The following is a 24,263-nucleotide window of genomic DNA, read 5'->3' as shown; positions in this document are numbered from 1 at the left end:
TACTGCCAGATCACTCCTCGTTACTGCCGGATCACTCCTCGTTACTGCCGCATCACTCCACGTTACTGCCGGATCACTCCTCGTTACTGCCGGATCACTCCTCGTTACTGCCGGATCACTCCACGTTACCGCGTCGCTGCACCGCTCGGCCGCGCAGCTCAAGAAAGTAGTTGGGCGTCGACCGCTCAGAAACCGCGTTGTGACGGTGCTCGCGTTCGTGTTATAACAGGCACCGTTCCGTGTTATAACGACACGTTCTGTGTTATAACGACACGTTCTGCGTTATAACGGGAGCACGTTCTGTGTTATAACAGGCGCGTTGTGACTGTGCTCACGTTCTGTTATAACGGGAGCACGTTCTGTGTTATGATGGGAACACGTTCTGTGTTATAACAGGCGCATTGTGACGGTGCTCACGTTTTGTGTTATAACGGGAGCACGTTCTGCATTATAACGGGAGCACGTTCTGTTATAACAGGCACGTTCTGTGTTATGATGGCACGTTCTATGTTATGATGGGAGCACGTTCTGTTATAACGGGAGCACTTTCTGTTATAACGGCGCGTTCTGCGTTATAACGGGAGCACGTTCTTCGTTATGACGGTGCTCACGTTCCGCGTTATGACGGGAGCGGTGGTAACACGGCGGCGTGGTGGTGGTCGGCGAGGAATCGCCGTGCAGTTACAACCAGCGCAGAGCGGTGGGCCATCGGTCACGACACCGTCGGGTTATTTCATTTATCTCGACTCCGGCATTAAAATGTTCGAATTGTTTATTATTGTAAGTTATTTTGAATCTATTATCGCTATTAATGTCTGAACGCTCCTCTTCCTTCTCAGATGACATTTTAACAAAATGGAAGTAAAAATGTACTCGGCACGAGCGAGCACAATTGGCTGTTGTCGTTTTGCTGAAGGAGGCAGCCGTCATCTTTAGACAAAAAGTTGCGAATTCACATCGAAGGAGAATTCGTGCGGCGCGCGTGCGGACACGTTGATGGGAGTCCGTTTGAACGTTTGTTTTAGATGAATGAAACAACCCTCGATGTGCGATTTGTTAAAATAAACACGACGACGATGACGACTACGACGATGACGTGTTCTGACTGTGGGGCCGCCCACTGCCATTCACTGCGTGTCAACGAGACGACGAACCCGCGGGGAGCTCGTCCACAGCAGTGCGGGGAGGGCCCGCGGAAGGGGATCTCACAGAACCGCATCTGAGAGCCGCCCTCTGCTGCACGCAGCAGCAGCAGCAGCAGCGTGATGAGTGGTGGTGGTGGGGAGCACTTGCTCACCCGCCCACATCCAGGATTATTCAGGCTGCGGGTAAATCCGATGAGCTATGAAGCTTCGTGTTGTGTTCACAAGTGTCGAGCGAGAGGGCACGGGGTCAGTGGGATCAGGTCGACTGCGTTCCGCGTGTGACGGTCCCGCCGGTGTTGCCATGGTCCTCGTCGCCAAATAGAAACTGTTGCCAAATTCAGTGCGGAACCAGATTCTCTCTTTGTGTATCCATCCGGCAGATGTTGGTTTTGTGTTGTTCATGGCGGGGCGGGCGGGGGGGGATTTTATTTTATTTGGTGCAATCCTTGGTGACCGGAGCGATTTCATTGAGAAATGTGGCATTTGAGTGGCTGGGGTCCGTGAGAATGCGGCACCGGCTGCTTGACGACTTTCACTCGATTTAAAGCTTTCGTGACTGCAGGGATTCATCTTCTTGGTTCTTTCGGTAAAGTCACGTAGAAGGGAAATAATAAAATAATAAAAATAAAACATGAAATTCTCACGACGTTTCGGCCACGACACAAGCATCCGTCCTCAGGTGAAGACACAGAGCTGTCGGAAAGACAGCGCTCCTATGAACTTGGAACTTAGCAGCGTATTTGTCAAGGCGCTCTCCTCCTCCCACCCAGCTTAAAATACGCTGCCAAGCTTAGCAGTGCTCATAGGAGCGCTGTCTTTCAGACAGCTCTGTCTTCACCTGAGGACGGCTGCTTGCGTTGTGGCCGAAACGTCGTGAGAATTTTATTTTATAATGTTTGATTATTTTATTATTTCCCTTCTACGTGACTTTACCGAAAGAACCAAGAAGACTTTCACTCGTCCAACGTCCCCCCCCCTCGCCCTCTCACCACCCCACGGCGCCGTCGTTGCCGCCCCACGCGGCCCCGTGAACCCCTAACATCTCACCCCTAACACCTCACCCCTAACACCTCACCCCTAACACCTCACCCCTAACACCTCACCCCTAACACCTCACCCCTAACACCTCACCCCTAACACCTCACCCCTAACACCTCACCCCTAACACCTCACCCCTAACACCTCACCCCTAACACCTCACCCCTAACACCTCACCATGATTCTAAACGTGGAGGGGAGACCCGGAGGACCCGGAGAAAAATCCACGCGACCACGGGGAGAGAGAGAGACGCAGACTCCAAATCTACAGCAGCAGCAGCAGCAGGCGTCGTCAGAGTCGGGATCGAACCCACGACCCCCTGTACACCAGGCGAGGTAGTTAACATCTCCTAGCCACGGGGGCGAGTTAGAGTTCTAAACACAAAAACCCGGACACTTTGGGCCGAGTCATCGTGACGACGCCACCACGGAACTCCAGAACTTCTCTGGGGGGTCCCTGGGGAGTCCCGAGGGGAGCCAGTTCCTGAGTCACTGGGGGAGTCCCTCGTGATGATGGTGGTGGTCTTGTAGAGGGGAGTGGTGGTGCAGCGGTTAGCGCGTTGCACTACGAACCCAGCGACCCCAGTTCAATTGCCGCTCACGGCCAACACCGGTGACCATTATCTGAATCGGTCCTGGGCCTCCCCTAGGTCAACTCGGCCTCAAATAAGTACCTGGTGTGGTGTGTAGTAAACGTCGTCACTGGGGAGACAAAGGCGGCCGGGCGTGGTGCTGGCCACCCACCCCTCCTCGTGTGCCACGGTGCCGGCAGCCTTCACAGGCGCTGCTGCTGCTCGCTAACAGCACTCGCCCCTACAGTCTGTTGCAGGCTGTACGGGGCGCTGTTGACGTTCTGGTGGTCTTGTCGCGTGCAATGTGCCTGTTGTGGTTGGGGTGTCGTGGTGGCGAGACGCTATCTCCCGCGCCTGGTACGAAGGAGGTTGTGGGTTCGACCCTGACGCCTGCTGCTGCTGCTGTATGATTTGGAGTTTGCGTCTCTCTCTCGCTCTCCCCGTGGTCGCGTGGATTGTTTTTCCTCCGGCTCCTCCGGGTTTTCCCTCGACATTGAGAGTCTGTGGCTGCTGCTGCTGCTGCACATTGGCACGTGTTGAGCCACTTCTCGTCGAGCTGTCATTTGTGATGGGCAGGTCGCTGCACAGCTCCGTTGTGACCTCACCTGGTATAAAATACAGAAATAGTTTGAGTTGAGGTCTCCAATTTCAAGCGCAGTGCTGAACCGCGCGTGGCTGGACCCGCGTGTCCCCAAAACCGCGGAATGAGAAAGCGGAAATAATGAAAAATGCAGAAGTTCAAGGAAAGTTTCGATTTTGGAATCCGTGGCGTGCCGCGCGACGTCAATAACACGCTCGCGTAATGCTGCACCATCCACACACGCAACACTATCCCCCGTACAGATGGAAACAGGGTGGCAATTAGTCCAGCCACGGGCAGGAGGCAGTGTGGAACAGATGGAGATTGGTCCACGCACTTTTTTTTGGGCTCTGCCAGGTTGGAGGGGGTGGGGCACCTGGGGGGAGATTCACCCCCCGTCTGTGTGTGATCCAACAACCCCTCGCTACTGAGTGTGCGTGGGCTCTGGGTGTGCGTGGCCGTGGGAGTGGAAATTCCCGTGAGTGTCACGGTGATGAGGCCCACGCACCACTCACCACCGCCGCCGCTGTTATTTCGCGGTGTGTATTTATAGCAGGACGCGTGAGCGTACGAAGTGAAACTAAAAAACGGAACTGGTCTTGACTCTTGAGCAACGCCTCTGAAGGCCGGCACGGCACGCGAGGGGGGTGGGTGGCCACCACCACGCCCGGCCGCCTTTGTCCCCCTCGTGGCGATGTTTACCACACACACACCCACCCACACACTCACCCACTCACACAACTCACCCACCCACCCACTCACCCACCCACCCACTCACACAACGCACTCACTCACCCACCGACTCACCCACCCACAAAACTCACCCACCTACTCAGCCACCAACCCACTCACTCACCCACTCACCCACCGACTCACCCACTCACTCACCCACCCACTCACCCACCGACTCACCCACTCAACTCACCCACCCACTCACTCACCCAATCACACAACTCACCCACACATTCACCCACCAACTCACCCACTCACCAACTAACCCACCCACTCAGCCACACAACCCACTCACCCATCCACCCAACCCACTCACCCACCCACTCACTCACCCACCCACTCACCCATCCACTCACCCACTCACTCACCCACCCACCAATCCACGCTCTCCTTCAGGGGAACCCCCCTACCCCGCCCCCCGTCTCCGTATTTAGAGCGAGACTCACGGCCGCGTACCGCGCGAGACGACCCACACGCTCAGACGACCCACACGCTCAGACGACCCACACGCTCAGACGACCCACACGCTCAGACGACCCACACGCTCAGACGACCCACACGCTCAGACGACCCACACGCTCAGACGACCCACACGCTCAGACGACCCACACGCTCAGACGACGCACACACTCGCGACCGGCCCTCCGAGGGCAACAGGCGAGCGGCAGCAGCGGGTCGCTTATCAGCTCCAGGTAATCACGTTGCATAATCAATCTACAGCGAAGTCCTTACATGTAGTTACAGTGTCATACAGTATCATATTCTTGTTTCAATCGCTAAACTCACGGAGATTGAAAACTAAACTCAAAATCGAAAGCAAAAAAGTCCCACGACGTTTCGATCGCAACACCTGAAGAAGACCGCTTGTGTTGCCATCGAAACGTCGTGGGATTTTTTTGCTTTTCATTTTTATTTTCTATTTACGTGACTTGTCCGAAAGAACCAAGAATATGAATTCCTGCAGTCACGAAAGTTCGAAGTCTAAATATTGACAGTATCGTTACTGATGAGGCTATATACTTCCTCGATTGTAGCAGGGGTCTATCTCCACGTCGTTGAAAGTCTAAAGAGTTGCACCAGCCGAGAGAGAGAGAGGGTGTATTTGGCCTACTCTTCCACTCTGGGCGTTAACTAATCAGCGGCGGGTGGGACGTCTCCGTCGCGGCGAGCGAGGCTCACAACAACGAGCGGAGCGCCGGGCCGGTAAAGTCGCAGCAAGTCGACGCAGCAGCAGCAGCAGCGGGGGAGCGAATGCGTCTGTCCCGTGACCTTTACCCTCTGCCCCGTGATCTCTCCCCTGGGTCTGTCCCGTGACCTCTCCTCTGGGTCTGTCCCGTGACCTTTACCCTCTGTCCCGTGACCTCTCCCCTGGGTTTGTCCCGTGACCTCTCCTCTGGGTCCGTCCCGTGACCTCTCCCCTGGGTCTGTCCCGTGACCTCTCCCCTGCGTCTGTCCCGTCACCTCTTCTCTGGGTCTGTCCCATGACCTTTACCCTCTGTGTGTCCCGTGACCTCTCCCCTGCATCTGTCCCGTGACCTCTCCCCTGCGTCTGTCCCGTGACCTCTCCTCTGAGTCTGTCCCGTGACCTTTGCCCTCTGTCCCGTGACCTTTACCCTCTGTCCCGTGACCTCTCCTCCTGCCAAAGCAGCGAGCCTTTGACACTCCGCGTGCACCTAGCCTGGCACAGCGCGCGTGGCGGGCGCCACCACCACTTAGTGGTTGCTATTGGCGGTTGTGGTTGTTGTTAGTGACAAACAGCATCCAGGGGACTCCAAACCGCAGCGCGAGTGGTAAGCTCAGTGGTAGTCAGTCGTCAGACGCATCAACTAACCACGTGTCAACCTCATAGGCCGCACGCAGGGCAAAGCAACGTCCACCACCATCACCACCATCATGAGGACGTCCTCAAGGTGAAGAACCAGCGAGCTGGTCCAGCCCATCGGCTCTCTCAACGTTGCCCCGACGTTCGCTCGTTGGCGAGGAGGGGGCCCCGAGGGCCCGCGATGGAGTGGCCGCGGCCGCGGGCCCTGCTGGTGACGGACGAGCACAGCGGCGCCATGCGCCTCGTGGAGGAGACGGCCGCCCTCGTGGCCCGCGACGAGAAGCCGGCGGTGGTGGTGGCCATCGCCGGGCGCTACCGCACGGGGAAGTCCTTCCTCATGAACAAGCTGGCGGGCAAGCACAGCGGTACGTGCGGGTGGGGCTGGGGCTGGGGTGGTGGTGGTGGTGAGGGTGGTGGTGGTGGTGGTGGTGAGGGTGGTGGTGGTGGTGGTGGTGATGAGGGTGGTGGTGGTGGTGAGGGTGGTGGTGATGAGGGTGGTGGTGGTGAGGGTGGTGGTGGTGGTGGTGATAAGGGTGGTGGGGCTGGGGGTGGTGGTGGTGAGGGTGGTGGTGGTGGTAGTGAGGGTGGTGGTGATGAGGGTGGTGGTGATGAGGGTGGTGGTGATGAGGGTGGTGGTGGTGGTCCTGGTGGTGGTGGTGGTGAGGGTGGTGGTGGTGATGAGGGTGGTGGTGGTGGGGTTGAGTGGTGGGGCTGGTAGAGCTTGGGCTGGTAGAGCTGGTGGTGGTGAGGGTGTTGGTGGTGGTGCTGGTGGTGGTGAAGGTGGTGGTGGTAGTGGTGAGGCTGGTGGTGGTGGTGGTGATGGTGGTGGGGCTGGTGGTGGTGCTGGTGGTGGTGAGGGTGGTGGAGCTGGTGGTGGTGGTGGTGGTGGTGAAGGTGGTGGTGGTGGGGTTGAGTGGTGGGGCTGGTGGTGATGCTGAGGGTGGTGGGGCTGAGTGGTGGTGGTGGTATTTGGTGTCTGTATGTGTGTATGTCGAACTTCTTTCGCACCGTACGTAACCAACCGCGCTAATCGGAGGTGCGGGGAAGGACAACAACAGTAAACACAACAACAACATCAACCACCAGCAGCAGCGGTGGTGGTGGTGGTGATGGAGCGAGTGGCAGATTCACCCGGCTGGTTCTGTGTGTGTGTAGGTGTGTGTGTGTAGGGGTGTGTGGGAGCAGTGTGTGTGTAGGTGTGTGTGTAGGGGTGTGTGGGACCAGTGTGTAGGGGTGTGTGTGTAGATGTGTGTGTGTGTAGGGATGTGTGGGAGCAGTGTGTGTGTAGGGGTGTGTATGTGTGTGTAGGGGTGTGTGGGACCAGTGTGTGTAGGGGTGTGTGTGTATGTGTGTGTGTGTAGGGGTGTGTATGTGTGTGTAGGGGTGTGTGGGACCAGTGTGTGTAGGGGTGTGTGTGTAGGTGTGTGTGTAGGGGTGTGTATGTGTGTGTAGGGGTGTGTGGGAGCAGTGTGTGCGGGCCACTAAGAGGTGGGGCCTTATCATCAGCCCCACCAAAACTAAGCACCTGCCTGGGCATTTTGTACCATCGGACACTCCACTCCCACAACTCCCAATCGGTGATGGGGCAGTAGTGGAGAGATAATCGCCATATGGTCACGTGATATCGTATCGTGGTGATGAACGATATCGCGATAATCGTCATATCGTGAACTGTGATATCGTATTGTGGTGATGAGCGATATCGCGATAATCGCCATATCGTGAAGTGTGATATCGTGTTGTGGAGATGAGCGATATCGCGATAATCGCCATATCGTGAAGTGTGATATCGTGTTGTGGTGATGAGCGATATCGCGATAATCGCCATATCGTGAAGTGTGATATCGTGTTGTGGTGATGAGCGATATCGCGATAATCGCCATATCGTGAAGTGTGATATCGTGTTGTGGTGATGAGCGATATCGCGATAATCGCCATATCGTGAAGTGTGATATCGTGTTGTGGTGATGAGCGATATCGCGATACTGCCCTGGAGTGTTTCTTGCTGCTCGCTGTTGCTCTGCCGTCTCACGGCTTGGCATTTGAGGAATGTTTTGTTTGTGATTCATTGAAGGTCAGGGGATTGTGTGTACGTGTGTGTGTGTAGGTGTGTGTGTGTACGTGTGTGTGTGTACATGGGGAGCGGTAGTGTAGTGGTTAGCGTGCTGCACTATGAACCTGGCGACCCGGGTTCGATTCCCGCTCACGGCTAACACCAGTCACGATTATCTGAACCGGTCCTGGGCCTCCCCTAGGTCGACTCAGCCTTAAATGAGTACCTGATGCGGTGTGTAAACATCGCCACTGGGGAGACAAAGGCGGTCGGGCGTGGTGCTGGCCACCCACCCCCTCGTTTGTGTACCGTTCCGGCCTTCATAGGTGTTCACTAACAGCACTTGCCCCTACAGTCTGTTAAGGCTATACGGGGGATCTTTGTCTTTATCTTTGTGTGCGTGTACGTGTCCAACAAAACAACCCCCTACCTCCTCGCGGTGCCGGACGGGCAACTCTGTCATGGACTGTGCTGTGGGGGGAGGGCCAATGCCCATTGGCCTCTCCCCTCATGGCGTCTGTGACCACCACAGTGGCTGAACGGGGGTTCTGGACAGGTGCGAGGGGCTGGTAACCCCTCCACCTTCAATTCATTACCACGAAATCACGACTTACACGTAAATATGTAACTAATAAGCTTGTGACGGAGGCCCCGAGGGGACAGGCGTCTATGACGTCTCCTGGCCAAACCCCAATTAGCGGAGCCAGGAGATTGAATCTTCACCCTCGGGGCTCCTCCAGTAACAACGAAAAGCCACTTCGTGTGGCCACGTGGAATGTTCGAACGCTCACTGCGAAGTAGAGGCTGCCACTTTTTTGTCAGGAGCTGGACCGGTACCGCCTGGATCTCTGTGGCATTCAGGAGGTCCGGTGGACCGGTTCTGGCTCCTGCCACCATGAGGGGTGGACCGTCCTCTACTCGGGGCAGGAGACTGCCAAACAACAGGTGCTGTGGGGGCTCTTCTTCTGAACAAAAGAATGAAGGGGGCGTGGGAGCGTGGCGGTGAGGTGTGGGAAGCTGTAAGCCCCAGGCTACTTTGGGCTCGCCTTGGTCATGATGCTGGCACCTGGTCTGGAGTGATTGGAAGGCATGGGCCAGATCAGCTCAATAACAACGGTAGGAGGCTGCTAGATTTTTGTGCAGCCAATGGGCTTGTAATTACCAACACGCTCTTCCGGCATCGGCGCATCCACACAACATCATGGATTCATGCCGTGTCCAAACAAGAACATCTGCTGGACTACATAGTTACGGACCAGCGGATGCGAGCCCATGTCCTTGACACCAGGACCTACCGTGGAGCTGATCTGCCCTCTCGACTAGTCATCTGTAAGATGCGCCTGCCATTCTTCCACTCCGGTGGTGGGTGTACACCCAAGACCCCATTCCAACCTAAATTGGCCTGGTCTCAGTTAGCTGATGAAAGTTGCAAGCGAGAATTTCATCATCGTCCCCCACTCCTCCTGATGTCGAGGGTAAATGGGCGAGGTTTAGGACTGTGACTCATGCAGCTGCGATGGCTGCTTTGGGTATGCGGTCCAGACCTCCCCAGAGACCCTGGCTGACAGAGGAGGTGTTCAGGATAGTTGAGAAAAAGCGACAGGCCCACTCTCATCGGCTACAGCATCCCACGTCAGAGAATGAGGAGGCTTACCGCAGCCTTCGCTCGGAGGTTCGGAGAGCCGTAAGGCGCTGCAAGGATGGGTGGTGGTCGCGGGTTGCTGAGGAGATGGAGTCTGCCTCAGTGGCCCGCGATCACAAATCACTATTTAACTCCATCAAAAAAGTAACCTGCAGCGCCACACCTATTACCATCATTAGGGGAAAAAACGGTGATCCAATCTCCGACCCCCAGGAACATGTTTGCAGATTTGCTGAGCATTTCTGTGAGGTCCTGGGGGAGGGGAAATCCCTCAGCCAGGAAAAACATCATGGCACAAAGTGGGGATAACCCTGCTGAGGCTGCGGTGCCTCAAATATTGGAAGAAGTCACCCCCTGTGAGCGGCTGGCTGAGGTGCCATCTGTTGAGGAAGTACTCAAGGCGATCCGGAGTCTGAGACCAGGAAAGGCACCGGGCAGAGATGATCTCCCAAGCGAAATGCTGAGGGAGGGTGGCGTTTGTGCACAGACTGCCCTATATGACATCATAACAACAGTCTGGACCACTGGAGGGGTTCCGCAGGATTGGAAGGATGCCCTGGTGGTCCCCCTCTGTGTGTGTGTACGTGTGTGTGGGGAGCGGTAGTGTCGTGGTGAGCGCTATGCTGCGCTACGAACCCAACGACCCGAGTTGGATTCCTACTCAAGGCCAACACCGGTGACGATTATCTGAACCGGTCGGTGGCCTGTCCTAGGTCGACTCAGCCTCAAAGGAGTACTTGGTGCAGTGTGTAGTAAACATCATCACTGGGGAGACAAAGGCGGCCGGGCGTGGTGTTAGCCACCCACCCCCTCGTGTGCCGTTCCGGCCTTCATAGATGCTCGCTAACAGCACTTGCCCCAACAGTCTGTTAAGGCTACACGAGCGATCTTTGTCATTGGTGAGCATTGGGGAGACAAAGGCGGTCGGGCGTTATGCTGGTTATGCCCTCCTCGTGTGCCACGCTGCTGGCCTATCCAATAGGAGCTGCTCCTCGCTAACGGTACAAGCACCATGCACACAGACACACAGGCGTGACGTCACATTGCCTGTGGACTGGCCTCCACCGCGCGCACACGGCGATGGGCTTCCTCTGTTCACGGGGGTTCAACGAGTCAATCGAATCACTCGACACTCTGGTGACGAACACCGGTTGAGGCAAAGATGTCCCACGGCCGGCTGAACACTCAAGAACGCGTACTTCTTGTGGCGAGCTGATTTGTAGAAACAAAAGGAAGGAGGCAGCGATGGGCTCTCCTTTGTCTCCTGTGATGGCGGATTTGTACGCGGAAGATTTTGAAGCAAAAGCAATAGCTTCAGGCACACTAAAACCACCCGCTTGGTTTAGATATGTGGATGACACATTCATCATAGAGGTTTTTGTGGGTTTAATCGCTTAAATATATCAATGTTGAGTCGTTAAACCCGCCACCACCCGACACTGCCAACTAGGAAGGTTTTTCACGTAAACACAACATTTACAATCTGAGTACGACGTTTCGCCAGTAATTACAACTAGCTTCATCAGGCCTTACTAAGTGGCTGTGTCGGGTGGTGGCGGGTTTAACGACACAACATTTATATATTTACGCGATTTAACCCAAATAAACCTCTATTATGGATGATATTGGTCGCGAAAGCCTTCGTGTTAAGGATGACTGATTGGTGGTCTGTCCACACGGCAAAGATACACTGAAAGAATTTCTAAATCATCTCAACTCGCAAAACCCATCCATCCGGTTCACTCTGGAAGTTGAAGTTGACAGAAATCCCCTATTTCTGGATGTTCTGCTCGGGCGCGGTCGAAACGGTGAAAAAACACAGACAGCGTCTGTGTGTGACCCACCAACCCCGCGGAAGAGGGGAGTTTCCCGTCTGTGTGTGATCCACCAACCCCGCGGAAGAGGGGAGTTTCCCGTCTGTGTGTGATCCACCAACCCCTCGGAAGAGGGGAGTTTCCCGTCTGTGTGTGACCCACCAACCCCTCGGAAGAGGGGAGTTTCCCGTCTGTGTGTGACCCACCAACCCCTCGGAAGAGGGGAGTTTCCCGTCTGTGTGTGACCCACCAACCCCTCGGAAGAGGGGAGTTTCCCGTCTGTGTGTGACCCACCAACCCCTCGGAAGAGGGGAGTTTCCCGTCTGTGTGTGACCCACCAACCCCTCGGAAGAGGGGAGTTTCCCGTCTGTGTGTGACCCACCAACCCCTCGGCTGCCCGCCGCGTGTTGTTGTCACGTTGTGACCCCATGCCCCTGGTGGACATCTGTGGTAAAGAGCTTTACAGCTCATCGGATTCCTCCCACAGTCTCAATATTCTCATACCGCTGCCTTCCCGCTCCTCATCTGTGGCTCATCTGAGTCGCTCTCTCTCTGAGTCGTCCTCTCTCTCTCCGAGTCATCCTCTCTCTCTCTGAGTCGTCCTCTCTCCCTCTGAGTCGTCCTCTCTGAGTGGTGTGCCGTCTCCCATTGCCCCCCCCCCCACGCTGCAGGCTTCGAGCTGGGTAACACGGTGCAGTCCAAGACGAAGGGCATCTGGGTCTGGGTGTTGCCCCATCCGGTCGACAGAAAAAAGTCTCTCATCCTCTTGGACACCGAGGGCCTGGGGGATGTCGAGCAGGTGGGTGGGTCGTCAGTCAATCGGCCAGTCAGTCAGTTTGTTGGTCTATTGCAGGGGTCAGCAACCAAAATAACAAGAAGAGCCATTTCTTTCCAATTCGGTACAAAATTCAGTATTTCAAGAGCCGCAATGCATCTATGTACATACGTACATATCGTCAAGAAGCAGCCCGTAAAGAGCCGCATGCGGCTCCGGAGCCGTAGGTTGCCGACCCCTGGTCTATTGGTTAGTCCATCATTCCATCACTCAGTCAGTTGGTTAGTCTGTTAGTCAGGAAGTCTGTTGGTGCGTCGGTCTGTCGGTTAATCCGTTAGTCAGCCTGTCGGTTAGTCTGCCAGTCGGTAAGTCTACTGGTTAGTCCGTCAATGAGTCACTCCGTCAGTCAGTCGGCCCGTCCGTCAGTCCGTGCGTAACCTGGGCGTGACGATCACCGGCCGCGAAGGCTGCCGTCCAGTAAGGGGGGGCAGGTGAGCACAGAGCCTGTGGGGGTCGCCACACCACGTGGGGGGCCTTGTGTGTCTGTGGCCGCGTGCTCCGTGCAGGCGAGCGAGAACCACGACACGTGGATCTTCGTGCTGGCCATGCTGCTCAGCTCCACGCTGGTCTACAACACCACGAGCACCCTGGACCGCGGAGGCCTCGAGCAGCTCCAGTACGTGGCCAGGAGATGTTGACGATCTCGCCTGCTACCCCGGAGGTCGTGGGTTGGATCCCGACCCCAGGCGACTGCTGCTGCTGCTGCTGTGTATTTGGAGTCTGCGTCTCTCTCTCTCTCTCCCTGTGTCGCATGGATTTTTCTCCGGGTCCTCCGGCTTTTCCCTCCACGTGCAAATGTGCACACACACCCTCCACACGTCTCAACCCCTCTCTGCCTCATCTCTCCTCTCCCGCCACCTCCTCTTCCTCTCCCGTCTCCACCACCTCATCTCCCGCCTCCTCCTCCTCTCCCGCTTCACCGTCTCATCCGCCGCCTCTCTCCCATCACCACCTCCTCCTCCTCACCTCCGTCTCACCTCCATCACCTCCCGTCTCACCTCCGTCTCCTCCGTGTGCTCCCCGCAGCTTCGTGGCCAACATGTCGGAGCACGTGCAGATGCGCGCTCGCCCGCGCCCGTGGGACCCGGCCAACCGGGCGGACGCGGCCGACTGCCGCGCGTTCTTCCCCTCGTTCGTGGTGTGCGTGCGCGACTTCATGCTGCGCCTGGAGCTGGACGGGCGGCGCTGCTCCTCCGACGACTACCTGGAGCACTGCCTCCAGCGCAAGGCCAAGGGGCTCAGCAAGGAGTGCCGCGAGCAGAACGCGCAGAGGGAGATGCTTCGCAGCGTCTTCCAGGTGCGTGAGTGTGTGTGTGAGAGTGTGGGTGTGTGTGGGTGTGTGTGTGTGGGTGTGTGTGGGTGTGAGTGTGTGTTGGAGTGTGGGTGTGTGTGGGTGTGTGTGTGTGTGTGGGTGGGTGTGAGTGTGGGTGTGTGTGTGGGTGTGTGTGTGTGTGAGTGTGAGAGGGTGGGTGGGTGTGTGTGTGGGAGTGTGGGTGTGTGTGTGTGTGTGGGTGGGTGTGTGTGTGGGTGTGTGTGTGGGTGTGTGTGAGTGTGAGAGTGTGGGTGGGTGTGTGTGTGGGTGTGTGTGGGTGTGTGAGTGTGTGGGTGTGTGTGTGGGTGTGTGTGTGGGTATGTGAGTGTGTGGGTGTGTGTGGGTGTGTGTGTGGGTGTGTGAGTGTGTGGGTGTGTGTGGGTGTGTGTGGGTGTGTGTGGGTGTGTGTGGGTGTGTGAGTGTGTGGGTGTGTGTGGGTGTGTGTGGGTGTGTGAGTGTGTGGGTGTGTGTGGGTGTGTGAGTGAGTGTGTGGGTGTGTGTGGGTGTGTGTGGGTGTGTGAGTGCGTGGGTGTGTGTGGGTGTGTGAGTGTGTGGGTGTGTGTGGGGTGTGTGAGTGTGTGTGTGTGAGTGTGTGGGTGTGTGTGAGTGTATGTGGGTGTGTGTGGGTGTGTGAGTGTGTGTGTGTGGGTGTGTGAGTGTGTGTGTGTGGGTGTGTGTGGGTGTGTGAGTGTGTGTGAGTGTGTGAGTGTGTATGGGTGTGTGTGAGTGTGTATGGGTGTGTGTGAGTGTGTGTGGGTGTGTGAGTGTGTGTGGGTGTATGTGGGTGTGTGAGTGTGTGTGGGAGAGTGTGGGTGTGGGTGGGTGTGTGTGTGAGTGTGTGTGGGAGGGTGTGTGGGAGGGTGTGGGTGTGAGTGTGTGTGTGGGTGTGTGAGTAGCGGTTAGCGCGACACTGCGCTACGAACCCGGCCATCCGAGTTCGATTCCCGCTCACGGCTACCAACAGCAGAGACGATTATCTGAACCGGGTCTGGGCCTCCCCTGGGAAGACTCAGCCTTAAATGAGTACCCGGTGCGGTGCGTAGTAAACATCGCCACTGGGGAGACAAAGGCGGCCGGGCGTGGCGCTGGCCACCCACCCCCTCGTGCGCTGTGCCGGCCTTCACAGGCCCTGCCACTCGCTAACGCCACTCGCCCCGGCGGCTTGCGTGGGCTACACGGGGGGGGGATCATCGCGTGCGTCTCTCTCGTCAGGAGCGGAAGTGCTTCGTGTTCCCCCTGCCGACCGATCCGGAGCGGATGGACTCCCTGGACCGCATGGAGCCACACGACCTCAAGGCGGGCTTCAGGGAGAGCATGGACCTCTTCTACAAGCACCTGGTGCATCACGCACGCGTCAAGCACCTGGAGGGGACCATCATCAACGGGCGCCGTGAGTGGCCCGACGGCTGATCCCACCACACCACCACCACACCGCCACTCCACCACCTCCTCACCACCCCACCTCCTCACCACCCCACCTCCTCACCACTCCACCACCTCACTCCACCCCACCACCTCCTCACCCCACCACCTCCTCACCACCCCACCACTCCACCCCACCACCTCCTCACCACTCCACCACCTCCTCACCCCACCACCTCCTCACCACCCCACCACTCCACTCCACCACCTCCTCACCACTCCACTCCACCACCTCCTCACCACTCCACCACCTCCACACACCACCCCACCAGACTGCCACCCCACCACCTCCTCACGACTCCACCTCCTCACTCCACCACCCCACCACTCCACTCCACCACCTCCACACACCACCACCCCACCACCCCACTACCACTCCACCGACTCGCTGGCCCGCACCCTACTGGACATCGGTGGAAAAGAGCTTTGCGGATCATCGGATTTCCTCCCCCGGTCTCAAAATATTCCGCTTGCACGCCGCCCGCAGTGCTGGTGGAGCTGGCGCGTCGCTACGTGGACGCGCAGGCGCGCGGCGCCATCCCCTGCATCGAGCAGGCGGTGACCCAGGTGGCGCGCGCTGCCAACGAGCGCGCCACCAGCGAGGCGCTGGGCCTCTACCAGGGGCTGCAGTGCGAGCTGCGCGACGCCTTCCCCGTGCCCGCCGACGACTTGGCGGCGGCCCACGTCTACGCCTGGGACGCCGCGCTCACCCACTTCGCCTCGGCCGCCGTTCTGGACCGCGACCACGAGCAGGAGAAGATGCTCTCGGTGAGGGTCGGCGCACCGAGGGAGACCCCCCCCCCCCCCGCTCCCCCCGCTCCCCCCGTTCCCCGCCACGCCGCGTTGTGTTTACTCCGCCGCGGAAGCCGCTGACGTGAGGATCGTGGCGATGAGCGCGGCGGTGCTTTGGGTAGCGACGTGGGACGGGTCAAATTTCGATTTAAAGCTTTCGTGACTGCAGGAATTCATCTTCTTGGTTCTTTCGGTAAAGTCACGTAGAAGGGAAATAATAAAATAATAAAAATAAAACGTAATAAAATACAATTCTCACGACGTTTCGGCCACAACGCAAGCAGCCGTCCTCAGGTGAAGAATAGGGCTGTCGGTAAAGTCGCATCTGAAGACGCAACTTTACCGAAAGAACCAAGAAAAAAAAGTGGAATGGGTCGCCCATTCCGCTGGCGAGAAGGGGATCCGCTGCCGTGGCGGCCCGGTCGGCCGGCAGGTCACGGAGTAGGCGGCAGGGAAGGACGCGGGGATGAGGTCACGGAGGGGACACGGGAGACGGAGCCCGGGAGCCTCCTGGTGGGGTCTGGAAGGGGGGCGTGGCCGAGGGCGGGGCGTGGCCGGGGGGATAAAAGGGGGGCCCCGTGGAGGACTCGAGGTTGTTGTTGGAGTGCAACCTGCGGAGCTTCGCGAGTCTCCGTCAGCGTTTTCGTCACAGCAGCAGCAGCAGCAGCGTTGCTGGTCAGGCAGCCCGTTGCTGTAGTGAAGTACATCACTACACTTGTGCCGGTGATGCTTGTGGTGGTTGATGGTCGTGGTGATGAACGTGGTGATGATCGTGGTGATGATTGTGGTGATGATCGTGGTGATGATCGTGATGAGGAACATGGTGATGATCGTGGTGATGATCGTGGTGATGATCGTGGTGATGATCGTGGTGATGATCGTGGTGATGATCGTGGTGATGATCGTGATATAGCCACTCACCTTGATGATGATGATGGTGCCTCTACAGTCAGCGAGTGCGACGAGCGAGCAGACCCTCTGTTACAACGACGACGACGATGACGACGACGATGATGATGATGTTGACGACGATGACGATGACGACATCGCCGAGGCTGCGTCTGACTGCGACCGCCCCCCCCCTGTCCCCGACCCGTCTCCGCGTCGCCCCCCGCTGCAGGAGAGAATGATGGCGGCCTACGAGGAGCTGGTGAAGCAGAACAAGGCGGCGTCCGTCTCGATGTCCCGCGCCTTGCTGGAGCTCCTGCACCAGCCAATCAAGGAGGAGATCGCCAAACGCTCGTTCCACACGGCCGGAGGATTCAAGATCTACGACCGGATGATGAAGGAGCTGCAGGAGGAGTTCCGAGCGTCGATCGGAAAAATGGGAGACATGGTGAGGGCCAATCGGCTTTACTAACCAAACAAATGTGACCATTTGTATTTTATTTTACCAGGTAAGGCACACAACTGAGCTTTGTATCACAAATAACAGCTCAACGAAGTGGGCTTATCATCATCATCATCATCGCGTGGACATGTATAGCAGCAGTCAAATACTCTAAACGCGTGGTGACGTTGATTCTAAATGTGGAGGGAAACAATCCACGCGACCACGGGGAGAGAGAGAGAGACGCAGACTACAAATATACAGCAGCAGCAGGCGTCAGGGTCGGGATCGAACCCACGACCTGTATACCAGGCGAGGTAGTTAACATATCATAGCTACCGTGATGATGATGAGAGAGAGACGCAAACTCCAAATATACAGCAGCAGCAGCAGGCGTCAGGGTCGGGATCGAACCCACGACCTCCTGCGTACCAGGCGAGGTAGTCAACATCTCCTAGCCACCATGATGATGAGAGAGAGACGCAAACTCCAAATATAGAGCAGCAGGCGTCAGGGTCGGGATCGAACCCACGACCTCCTGCGTACCAGGCGAGGGAGTCAGCATCTCCTAGCCACCACGGCGCCCTGCACGGCATCGCCAGGCGTGGAGGGAGCGACCGCGGCTGAGTGCTGAGCGCCGGCTGTCTCTACCAGGCGGCGCAGGTGCTGAGCGAGTTCCTGGCGAGCGTGGAGGACGAGGGTCGACTCATCATGCAGGTGGACGACAGCGTGAGCGAGCTGGAGAAGGAAAAGAAGGGTGAGTGGCTGGCCGCCGCGTGTCATAAACACAATCTCGCTTTGGACCGCAGGAGGTGGAATCCGGTGAGCTCTGCAGCTCATTTTTCACGGATGTCCAGTCGGGGCATGGGGTCAGCGGTGTGTGTAGTGCCGTGCCATGCCGTGCCGTGCCATGCCGTGTCGTGCCGTGTAGTGCCGTGCCATGCCGTGTCGTGCCGTGTCGTGCCGTGCCATGCCGTGCCGTGCCGTGGCGTTGCTGCCGTTGGCCCGGTGGCACCCGCGCCCGATGCCACTGTTGAGATCTCTGTGCGTCTCTAAAACTAAAAACGAAACAACGTGTTATTTGACCAGGTTTGAGGCCCCGCTGGGCTATTAGGCGACCACCTGGCCATCACGAATGATAGCTCGACGTCGCAACTCGTCGTCGTCGTCATCATCGTGTGGGAAGATACGGCAGCCAAATGCTCTAGACGCGTGACGGGAGTCTAAATGTGGAGAGGAAAACCGGAGGAGCCGGAGGAAAATTCACGCGACCACCGGGAGAGAGAGACGCAAACTCCAAATACACAGCAGCAGGTGTCAGGGTCGGGATCAGAGGCCGCTCTGTGTGTGTGTCACTGCCTAGAGACCCCATCAGAGGCTGCTCTGTCTCTCTGCGAGTCTGTCCCTGCTGTCGCCGTGGTTGCCGGTGTTTATTTCAGAGCTGGAGAAGGTGCGGGCCCGGCAGGCCGACCAGGAGGCCTCCACGAGGAAGCAGAGCGAGGAGCTGCAGAGGACCGTCAACCTGCTGCAGGAGCAGATGCGGGTACACGCCGTGAGGCTCGTGAGAGTCGGAGTGTATAGTAGTGTAGTGTATAGTGTAGTGTATAGTAGTATAGTGTATAGTAGTGTAGTGTATAGTGTAGTGTAGGGTGCAGTGTATAGTAGTGTAGTGTATAGTAGTATAGTGTATAGTAGTGTAGTGTGCAGTGCAGTGTATAGTAGTGTAGTGTATAGTAGTATAGTGTATAGTAGTGTAGTGTGCAGTGTAGTGTATAGTGTAGTGTATAGTGGTGTAGTGTATAGTAGTATAGTGTATAGTAGTGTAGTGTGCAGTGCAGTGTAAGGTGCAGTGTGTAGTAGTGTAGTGTATAGTAGTGTAGTGTATAGTGGTGTAGTGTATAGTGGTGTAGTGTATAGTAGTGTAGTGTATAGTGGTGTAGTGTATAGTAGTGTAGTGTGCAGTGCAGTGTAAGGTGCAGTGTGTAGTAGTGTAGTGTATAGTAGTGTAGTATATAGTAGTGTAGTGTATAGTGTAGTGTATAGTAGTGTAGTATATAGTAGTGTAGTGTATAGTAGTGTAGTGTATACTGTAGTGTATAGTGGTGTAGTGTATAGTAGTGTAGTGTATAGTAGTGCAGTGTATAGTAGTGTAGTGTATACTGTAGTGTATAGTAGTGTAGTGTATAGTTTAGTGTATAGTGGTGTAGTGTATAGTGTAGTGTATAGTAGTGTAGTGTATAGTAGTGTAGTGTATAGTGTAGTGTATAGTGGTGTAGTGTATAGTAGTGTAGTGTATAGTGTAGTGTATAGTAGTGTAGTGTATAGTAGTGTAGTGTATAGTAGTGTAGTGTGTAGAAGTGTAGTGTATAGTAGTGTAGTGTATACTGTAGTGTATAGTAGTGTAGTGTATAGTAGTGTAGTGTATAGTAGTGTAGTGTATAGTAGTGTAGTGTATAGTAGTGTAGTGTATAGTGTAGTGTATAGTGGTGTAGTGTATAGTAGTGTAGTGTATAGTGGTGTAGTGTATAGTAGTGTAGTGTGTAGAAGTGTAGTGTATAGTGTAGTGTATAGTAGTGTAGTGTATAGTAGTGTAGTGTATAGTAGTGTAGTGTGTAGAAGTGTAGTGTATAGTGTAGTGTATAGTAGTGTAGTGTATAGTGTAGTGTATAGTAGTGTAGTGTATAGTTTAGTGTATAGTGGTGTAGTGTATAGTAGTGTATAGTAGTGTAGTGTATACTGTAGTGTATAGTAGTGTAGTGTATAGTGTAGTGTATAGTAGTGTAGTGTATAGTAGTGTAGTGTATACTGTAGTGTATAGTAGTGTAGTGTGTAGAAGTGTAGTGTATAGTGTAGTGTATAGTAGTGTAGTGTGTAGAAGTGTAGTGTATAGTAGTGTAGTGTATACTGTAGTGTATAGTGGTGTAGTGTATAGTAGTGTAGTGTGTAGAAGTGTAGTGTATAGTAGTGTAGTGTATACTGTAGTGTATAGTGGTGTAGTGTATAGTAGTGTAGTGTGTAGAAGTGTAGTGTATAGTGTAGTGTATAGTAGTGTAGTGTGTAGAAGTGTAGTGTATAGTAGTGTAGTGTATACTGTAGTGTATAGTGGTGTAGTGTATAGTAGTGTAGTGTGTAGAAGTGTAGTGTATAGTAGTGTAGTGTATACTGTAGTGTATAGTGGTGTAGTGTATAGTAGTGTAGTGTGTAGAAGTGTATGGTAGTTTCTTCCACACCGCACGTAGCCAACCGTGCTAATTGGAGGTGCGATTGGCTGAGCCAATCCGCGTACATCAGGGGGCCCATGCCCACAGCAGCGTTCAAGAGCCACGCAGCCAGCGCCGCTGGGAAGCCGGGTTTGCGCCCAGAGTCTGGAAGTCTCTCAGTTTGAGGTTAGGGGGAACGCAGAACCACATTTACCGGGGTGGGTTTTGGGTTTGGTGCAGTCTATAAAAAAACGATTTAAACTCTTTTTATTGTACCAAGTGTAAGACCCCACTGAGCTGTGTAGCTCTTTTTCAGAAGTGACCACGTGGACAAAAAAAAGACTCTAAACACGGCGACGAGATTCTAAATGTGGAGGGAAAAACTGGAGGAGCCGGGGGAAAATCCACGCGACCAAGGGGAGAAGAACACGCAAACTTCAAATGTACAGCAGCAGGCGTCAGGGATCGAACCTTGCCTGATACGCAGGAGGTCGTGGGTTCGATCCCGACCCTGACGTCTGCTGTATATTTGGAGTTTGTGTGTCTCTCTCCCTCTCTCTCCGTGGTCACGTGGATTTTTTCCCTCCACATTTAGAATCAGCATCGCAACGCGTTTAGAGTATTTGGCTGCTGCTATACATGTCCACGCAAAGTGTAGTGTATAGTAGTGTAGTGTATAGTAGTGTAGTGTATAGTGTAGTGTATAGTGGTGTAGTGTATAGTAGTGTAGTGTATAGTGTAGTGTATAGTAGTGTAGTGTATAGTAGTGTAGTGTATAGTAGTGTAGTGTGTAGAAGTGTAGTGTATAGTAGTGTAGTGTATACTGTAGTGTATAGTAGTGTAGTGTATAGTAGTGTAGTGTATAGTAGTGTAGTGTATAGTAGTGTAGTGTATAGTAGTGTAGTGTATAGTGTAGTGTATAGTGGTGTAGTGTATAGTAGTGTAGTGTATAGTGGTGTAGTGTATAGTAGTGTAGTGTGTAGAAGTGTAGTGTATAGTGTAGTGTATAGTAGTGTAGTGTATAGTAGTGTAGTGTATAGTAGTGTAGTGTGTAGAAGTGTAGTGTATAGTGTAGTGTATAGTAGTGTAGTGTATAGTGTAGTGTATAGTAGTGTAGTGTATAGTTTAGTGTATAGTGGTGTAGTGTATAGTAGTGTATAGTAGTGTAGTGTATACTGTAGTGTATAGTAGTGTAGTGTATAGTGTAGTGTATAGTAGTGTAGTGTATAGTAGTGTAGTGTATACTGTAGTGTATAGTAGTGTAGTGTGTAGAAGTGTAGTGTATAGTGTAGTGTATAGTAGTGTAGTGTGTAGAAGTGTAGTGTATAGTAGTGTAGTGTATACTGTAGTGTATAGTGGTGTAGTGTATAGTAGTGTAGTGTGTAGAAGTGTAGTGTATAGTAGTGTAGTGTATACTGTAGTGTATAGTGGTGTAGTGTATAGTAGTGTAGTGTGTAGAAGTGTAGTGTATAGTGTAGTGTATAGTAGTGTAGTGTGTAGAAGTGTAGTGTATAGTAGTGTAGTGTATACTGTAGTGTATAGTGGTGTAGTGTATAGTAGTGTAGTGTGTAGAAGTGTAGTGTATAGTAGTGTAGTGTATACTGTAGTGTATAGTGGTGTAGTGTATAGTAGTGTAGTGTGTAGAAGTGTATGGTAGTTTCTTCCACACCGCACGTAGCCAACCGTGCTAATTGGAGGTGCGATTGGCTGAGCCAATCCGCGTACATCAGGGGGCCCATGCCCACAGCAGCGTTCAAGAGCCACGCAGCCAGCGCCGCTGGGAAGCCGGGTTTGCGCCCAGAGTCTGGAAGTCTCTCAGTTTGAGGTTAGGGGGAACGCAGAACCACATTTACCGGGGTGGGTTTTGGGTTTGGTGCAGTCTATAAAAAAACGATTTAAACTCTTTTTATTGTACCAAGTGTAAGACCCCACTGAGCTGTGTAGCTCTTTTTCAGAAGTGACCACGTGGACAAAAAAAAGACTCTAAACACGGCGACGAGATTCTAAATGTGGAGGGAAAAACTGGAGGAGCCGGGGGAAAATCCACGCGACCAAGGGGAGAAGAACACGCAAACTTCAAATGTACAGCAGCAGGCGTCAGGGATCGAACCTTGCCTGATACGCAGGAGGTCGTGGGTTCGATCCCGACCCTGACGTCTGCTGTATATTTGGAGTTTGTGTGTCTCTCTCCCTCTCTCTCCGTGGTCACGTGGATTTTTTCCCTCCACATTTAGAATCAGCATCGCAACGCGTTTAGAGTATTTGGCTGCTGCTATACATGTCCACGCAAAGATGATGATGATGATGATAAGCCCACTTCGTTGAGCTGTCATTTGTGATAGCCAGTACGCTTCTAGTAAGGCGCTACACAGCTCATTGTGGCCTTACCTGGTATAATAAGAAAAATAAATAGTTCATAGCGTGGCTGAACCATTGACCTTTGACTTCTCCAACGCAGCTTAACGGGGAGTCATTCGACGCCCGGATCCGACACATGGAAGAGATGACGGAGATGAAGCTGCAGGAGCTGAAGAGGCAACACCAGGAGGAGATGGAGCGTTCCAGGGCGGCCTATCAGAGCAGCAGGGGCAGCAGCGGCGGGGGCAGCAGGTGTTCAGTCATGTGACGCCCGCCGACGCACGGCACGATGCCCGCGCAGTGCCGACGACGTCGACCCGATGGTCACTCAACGCTGGGACAACCGTTGGCCCGACCGCATGTCAACGTCAGCCCAACGTCGGGCCAACGTCGGCCCAGCGTTGGCATGCCCTACCGAATGCCGACGTCGGCCCGACCGCTGGCCAACGTTGGGACAATGCTGGCATGCGGTCGGGCTCAATGTCGACTCAACACTGTGCACGCGGTGGGGCCAACGGCGGCTCAACGTTGGGCCGACGTTGGCACGCGGTAGGGCCAACGTTGACTACATTGACTCGATGTTGGGCTGACGTTGCCACGCCGTTGGGCCGACGTTGACTCGACGTTGGGTCGACGTTGGCACGCTGTTGGGCCAACGTTGACTCGACGTTGGGCCGACGTTGGCACGCTGTTGGGCCAACGTTGACTCGACGTTGGGCCGACGTTGACTCGATGTTGGGTCGACGTTGACTCGATGTTGGGTCGACGTTGGCACGCCGTCGGGCCAACGCTCCGGGCAGTGGGAGCGGCGGAGTTGCCGTGACACGGCGGCAATGCCGTGACACGCTCGTACAGTACGAGGCGCCACGATCGTCGTTGACAACCGTGCGGTGTGATTTGTTTACATCGCGGATTGTTGTCCTTCTGTTGTTCATTTGGCGAAATGAATGTTTCGTGATGTCCTGGCATCGATCATTTGAGTGAAATAACAGCGGACTCTGAGCTCGCTTGTGCCCCACTCTCAAGGTCACACAATGTTCACCAACCGCACGAGCGGACCACCGAGACACCTTGCCCATGCAACTGCCCACCTGCCCATTCCATATTACAACAATACAATACAACAATACAATACTACAATACAACAACAATACAATATTACAACAATACAATACAACAATGCAATACAACAATACAACACAATACAACAACAATACAACAATACAACACAACAATACAATACAACAATACAACAAAACAATACAACAAAACACGATACGAGTGCAAAATGGGACAATGGTGAGCAAGTCACGAAATATAAACAAACAATAAATATGATAATAGGTTTTTCCCCTTTTTTTCTGGCAACAAAACAGGTGTTAAGAAGTTAAAACACCAAACTGAAACCTTTTACAAGGGTTCATGTCTGCATTAACCACAATACTTGTGGTCAGAATGCAAACATTGTCTTTGAAACGGATTGGTCCACACCAGAGGCAGCTTTATTTTGAGCCTCGTCTCAAAACGGTGTTCGACCATACAGTACATTAATTAGGTAAGTCCCATTCATCAAGATTGGGCAAAGGCATCAAAAACAAAGTCGACAGCCCCTGGCT

At 54.3% G+C, this 24,263-nt stretch overlaps 1 protein-coding gene across 1 annotated transcript; it reads left to right on the top strand.

The window, feature by feature from the left end:
- Positions 1 to 3,942: 3,942 nt before the first annotated feature.
- LOC144735924 (guanylate-binding protein 2-like) lies at positions 3,943 to 23,988 on the top strand. The gene is made up of 11 exons (XM_078618499.1): positions 3,943 to 4,759; positions 5,917 to 6,254; positions 12,070 to 12,197; positions 12,740 to 12,849; positions 13,260 to 13,530; positions 14,758 to 14,935; positions 15,455 to 15,735; positions 16,880 to 17,095; positions 17,744 to 17,846; positions 18,529 to 18,632; positions 22,748 to 23,988. Exons 2-11 carry the CDS (start codon positions 6,071 to 6,073, stop codon positions 22,913 to 22,915), a joined length of 1,743 nt encoding a protein of 580 aa, XP_078474625.1. The 5' UTR covers positions 3,943 to 4,759; positions 5,917 to 6,070; the 3' UTR covers positions 22,916 to 23,988.
- Positions 23,989 to 24,263: the final 275 nt, after the last annotated feature.

This window comes from Lampetra planeri, chromosome 58 (assembly GCF_965212315.1).
Source record: "Lampetra planeri chromosome 58, kcLamPlan1.2.h2, whole genome shotgun sequence".
Lineage (NCBI taxonomy): Eukaryota > Metazoa > Chordata > Hyperoartia > Petromyzontiformes > Petromyzontidae > Lampetra > Lampetra planeri.
Note: the sequence above shows the minus strand (reverse complement) of the source record. Positions and strands in the feature narration are given on the sequence as shown.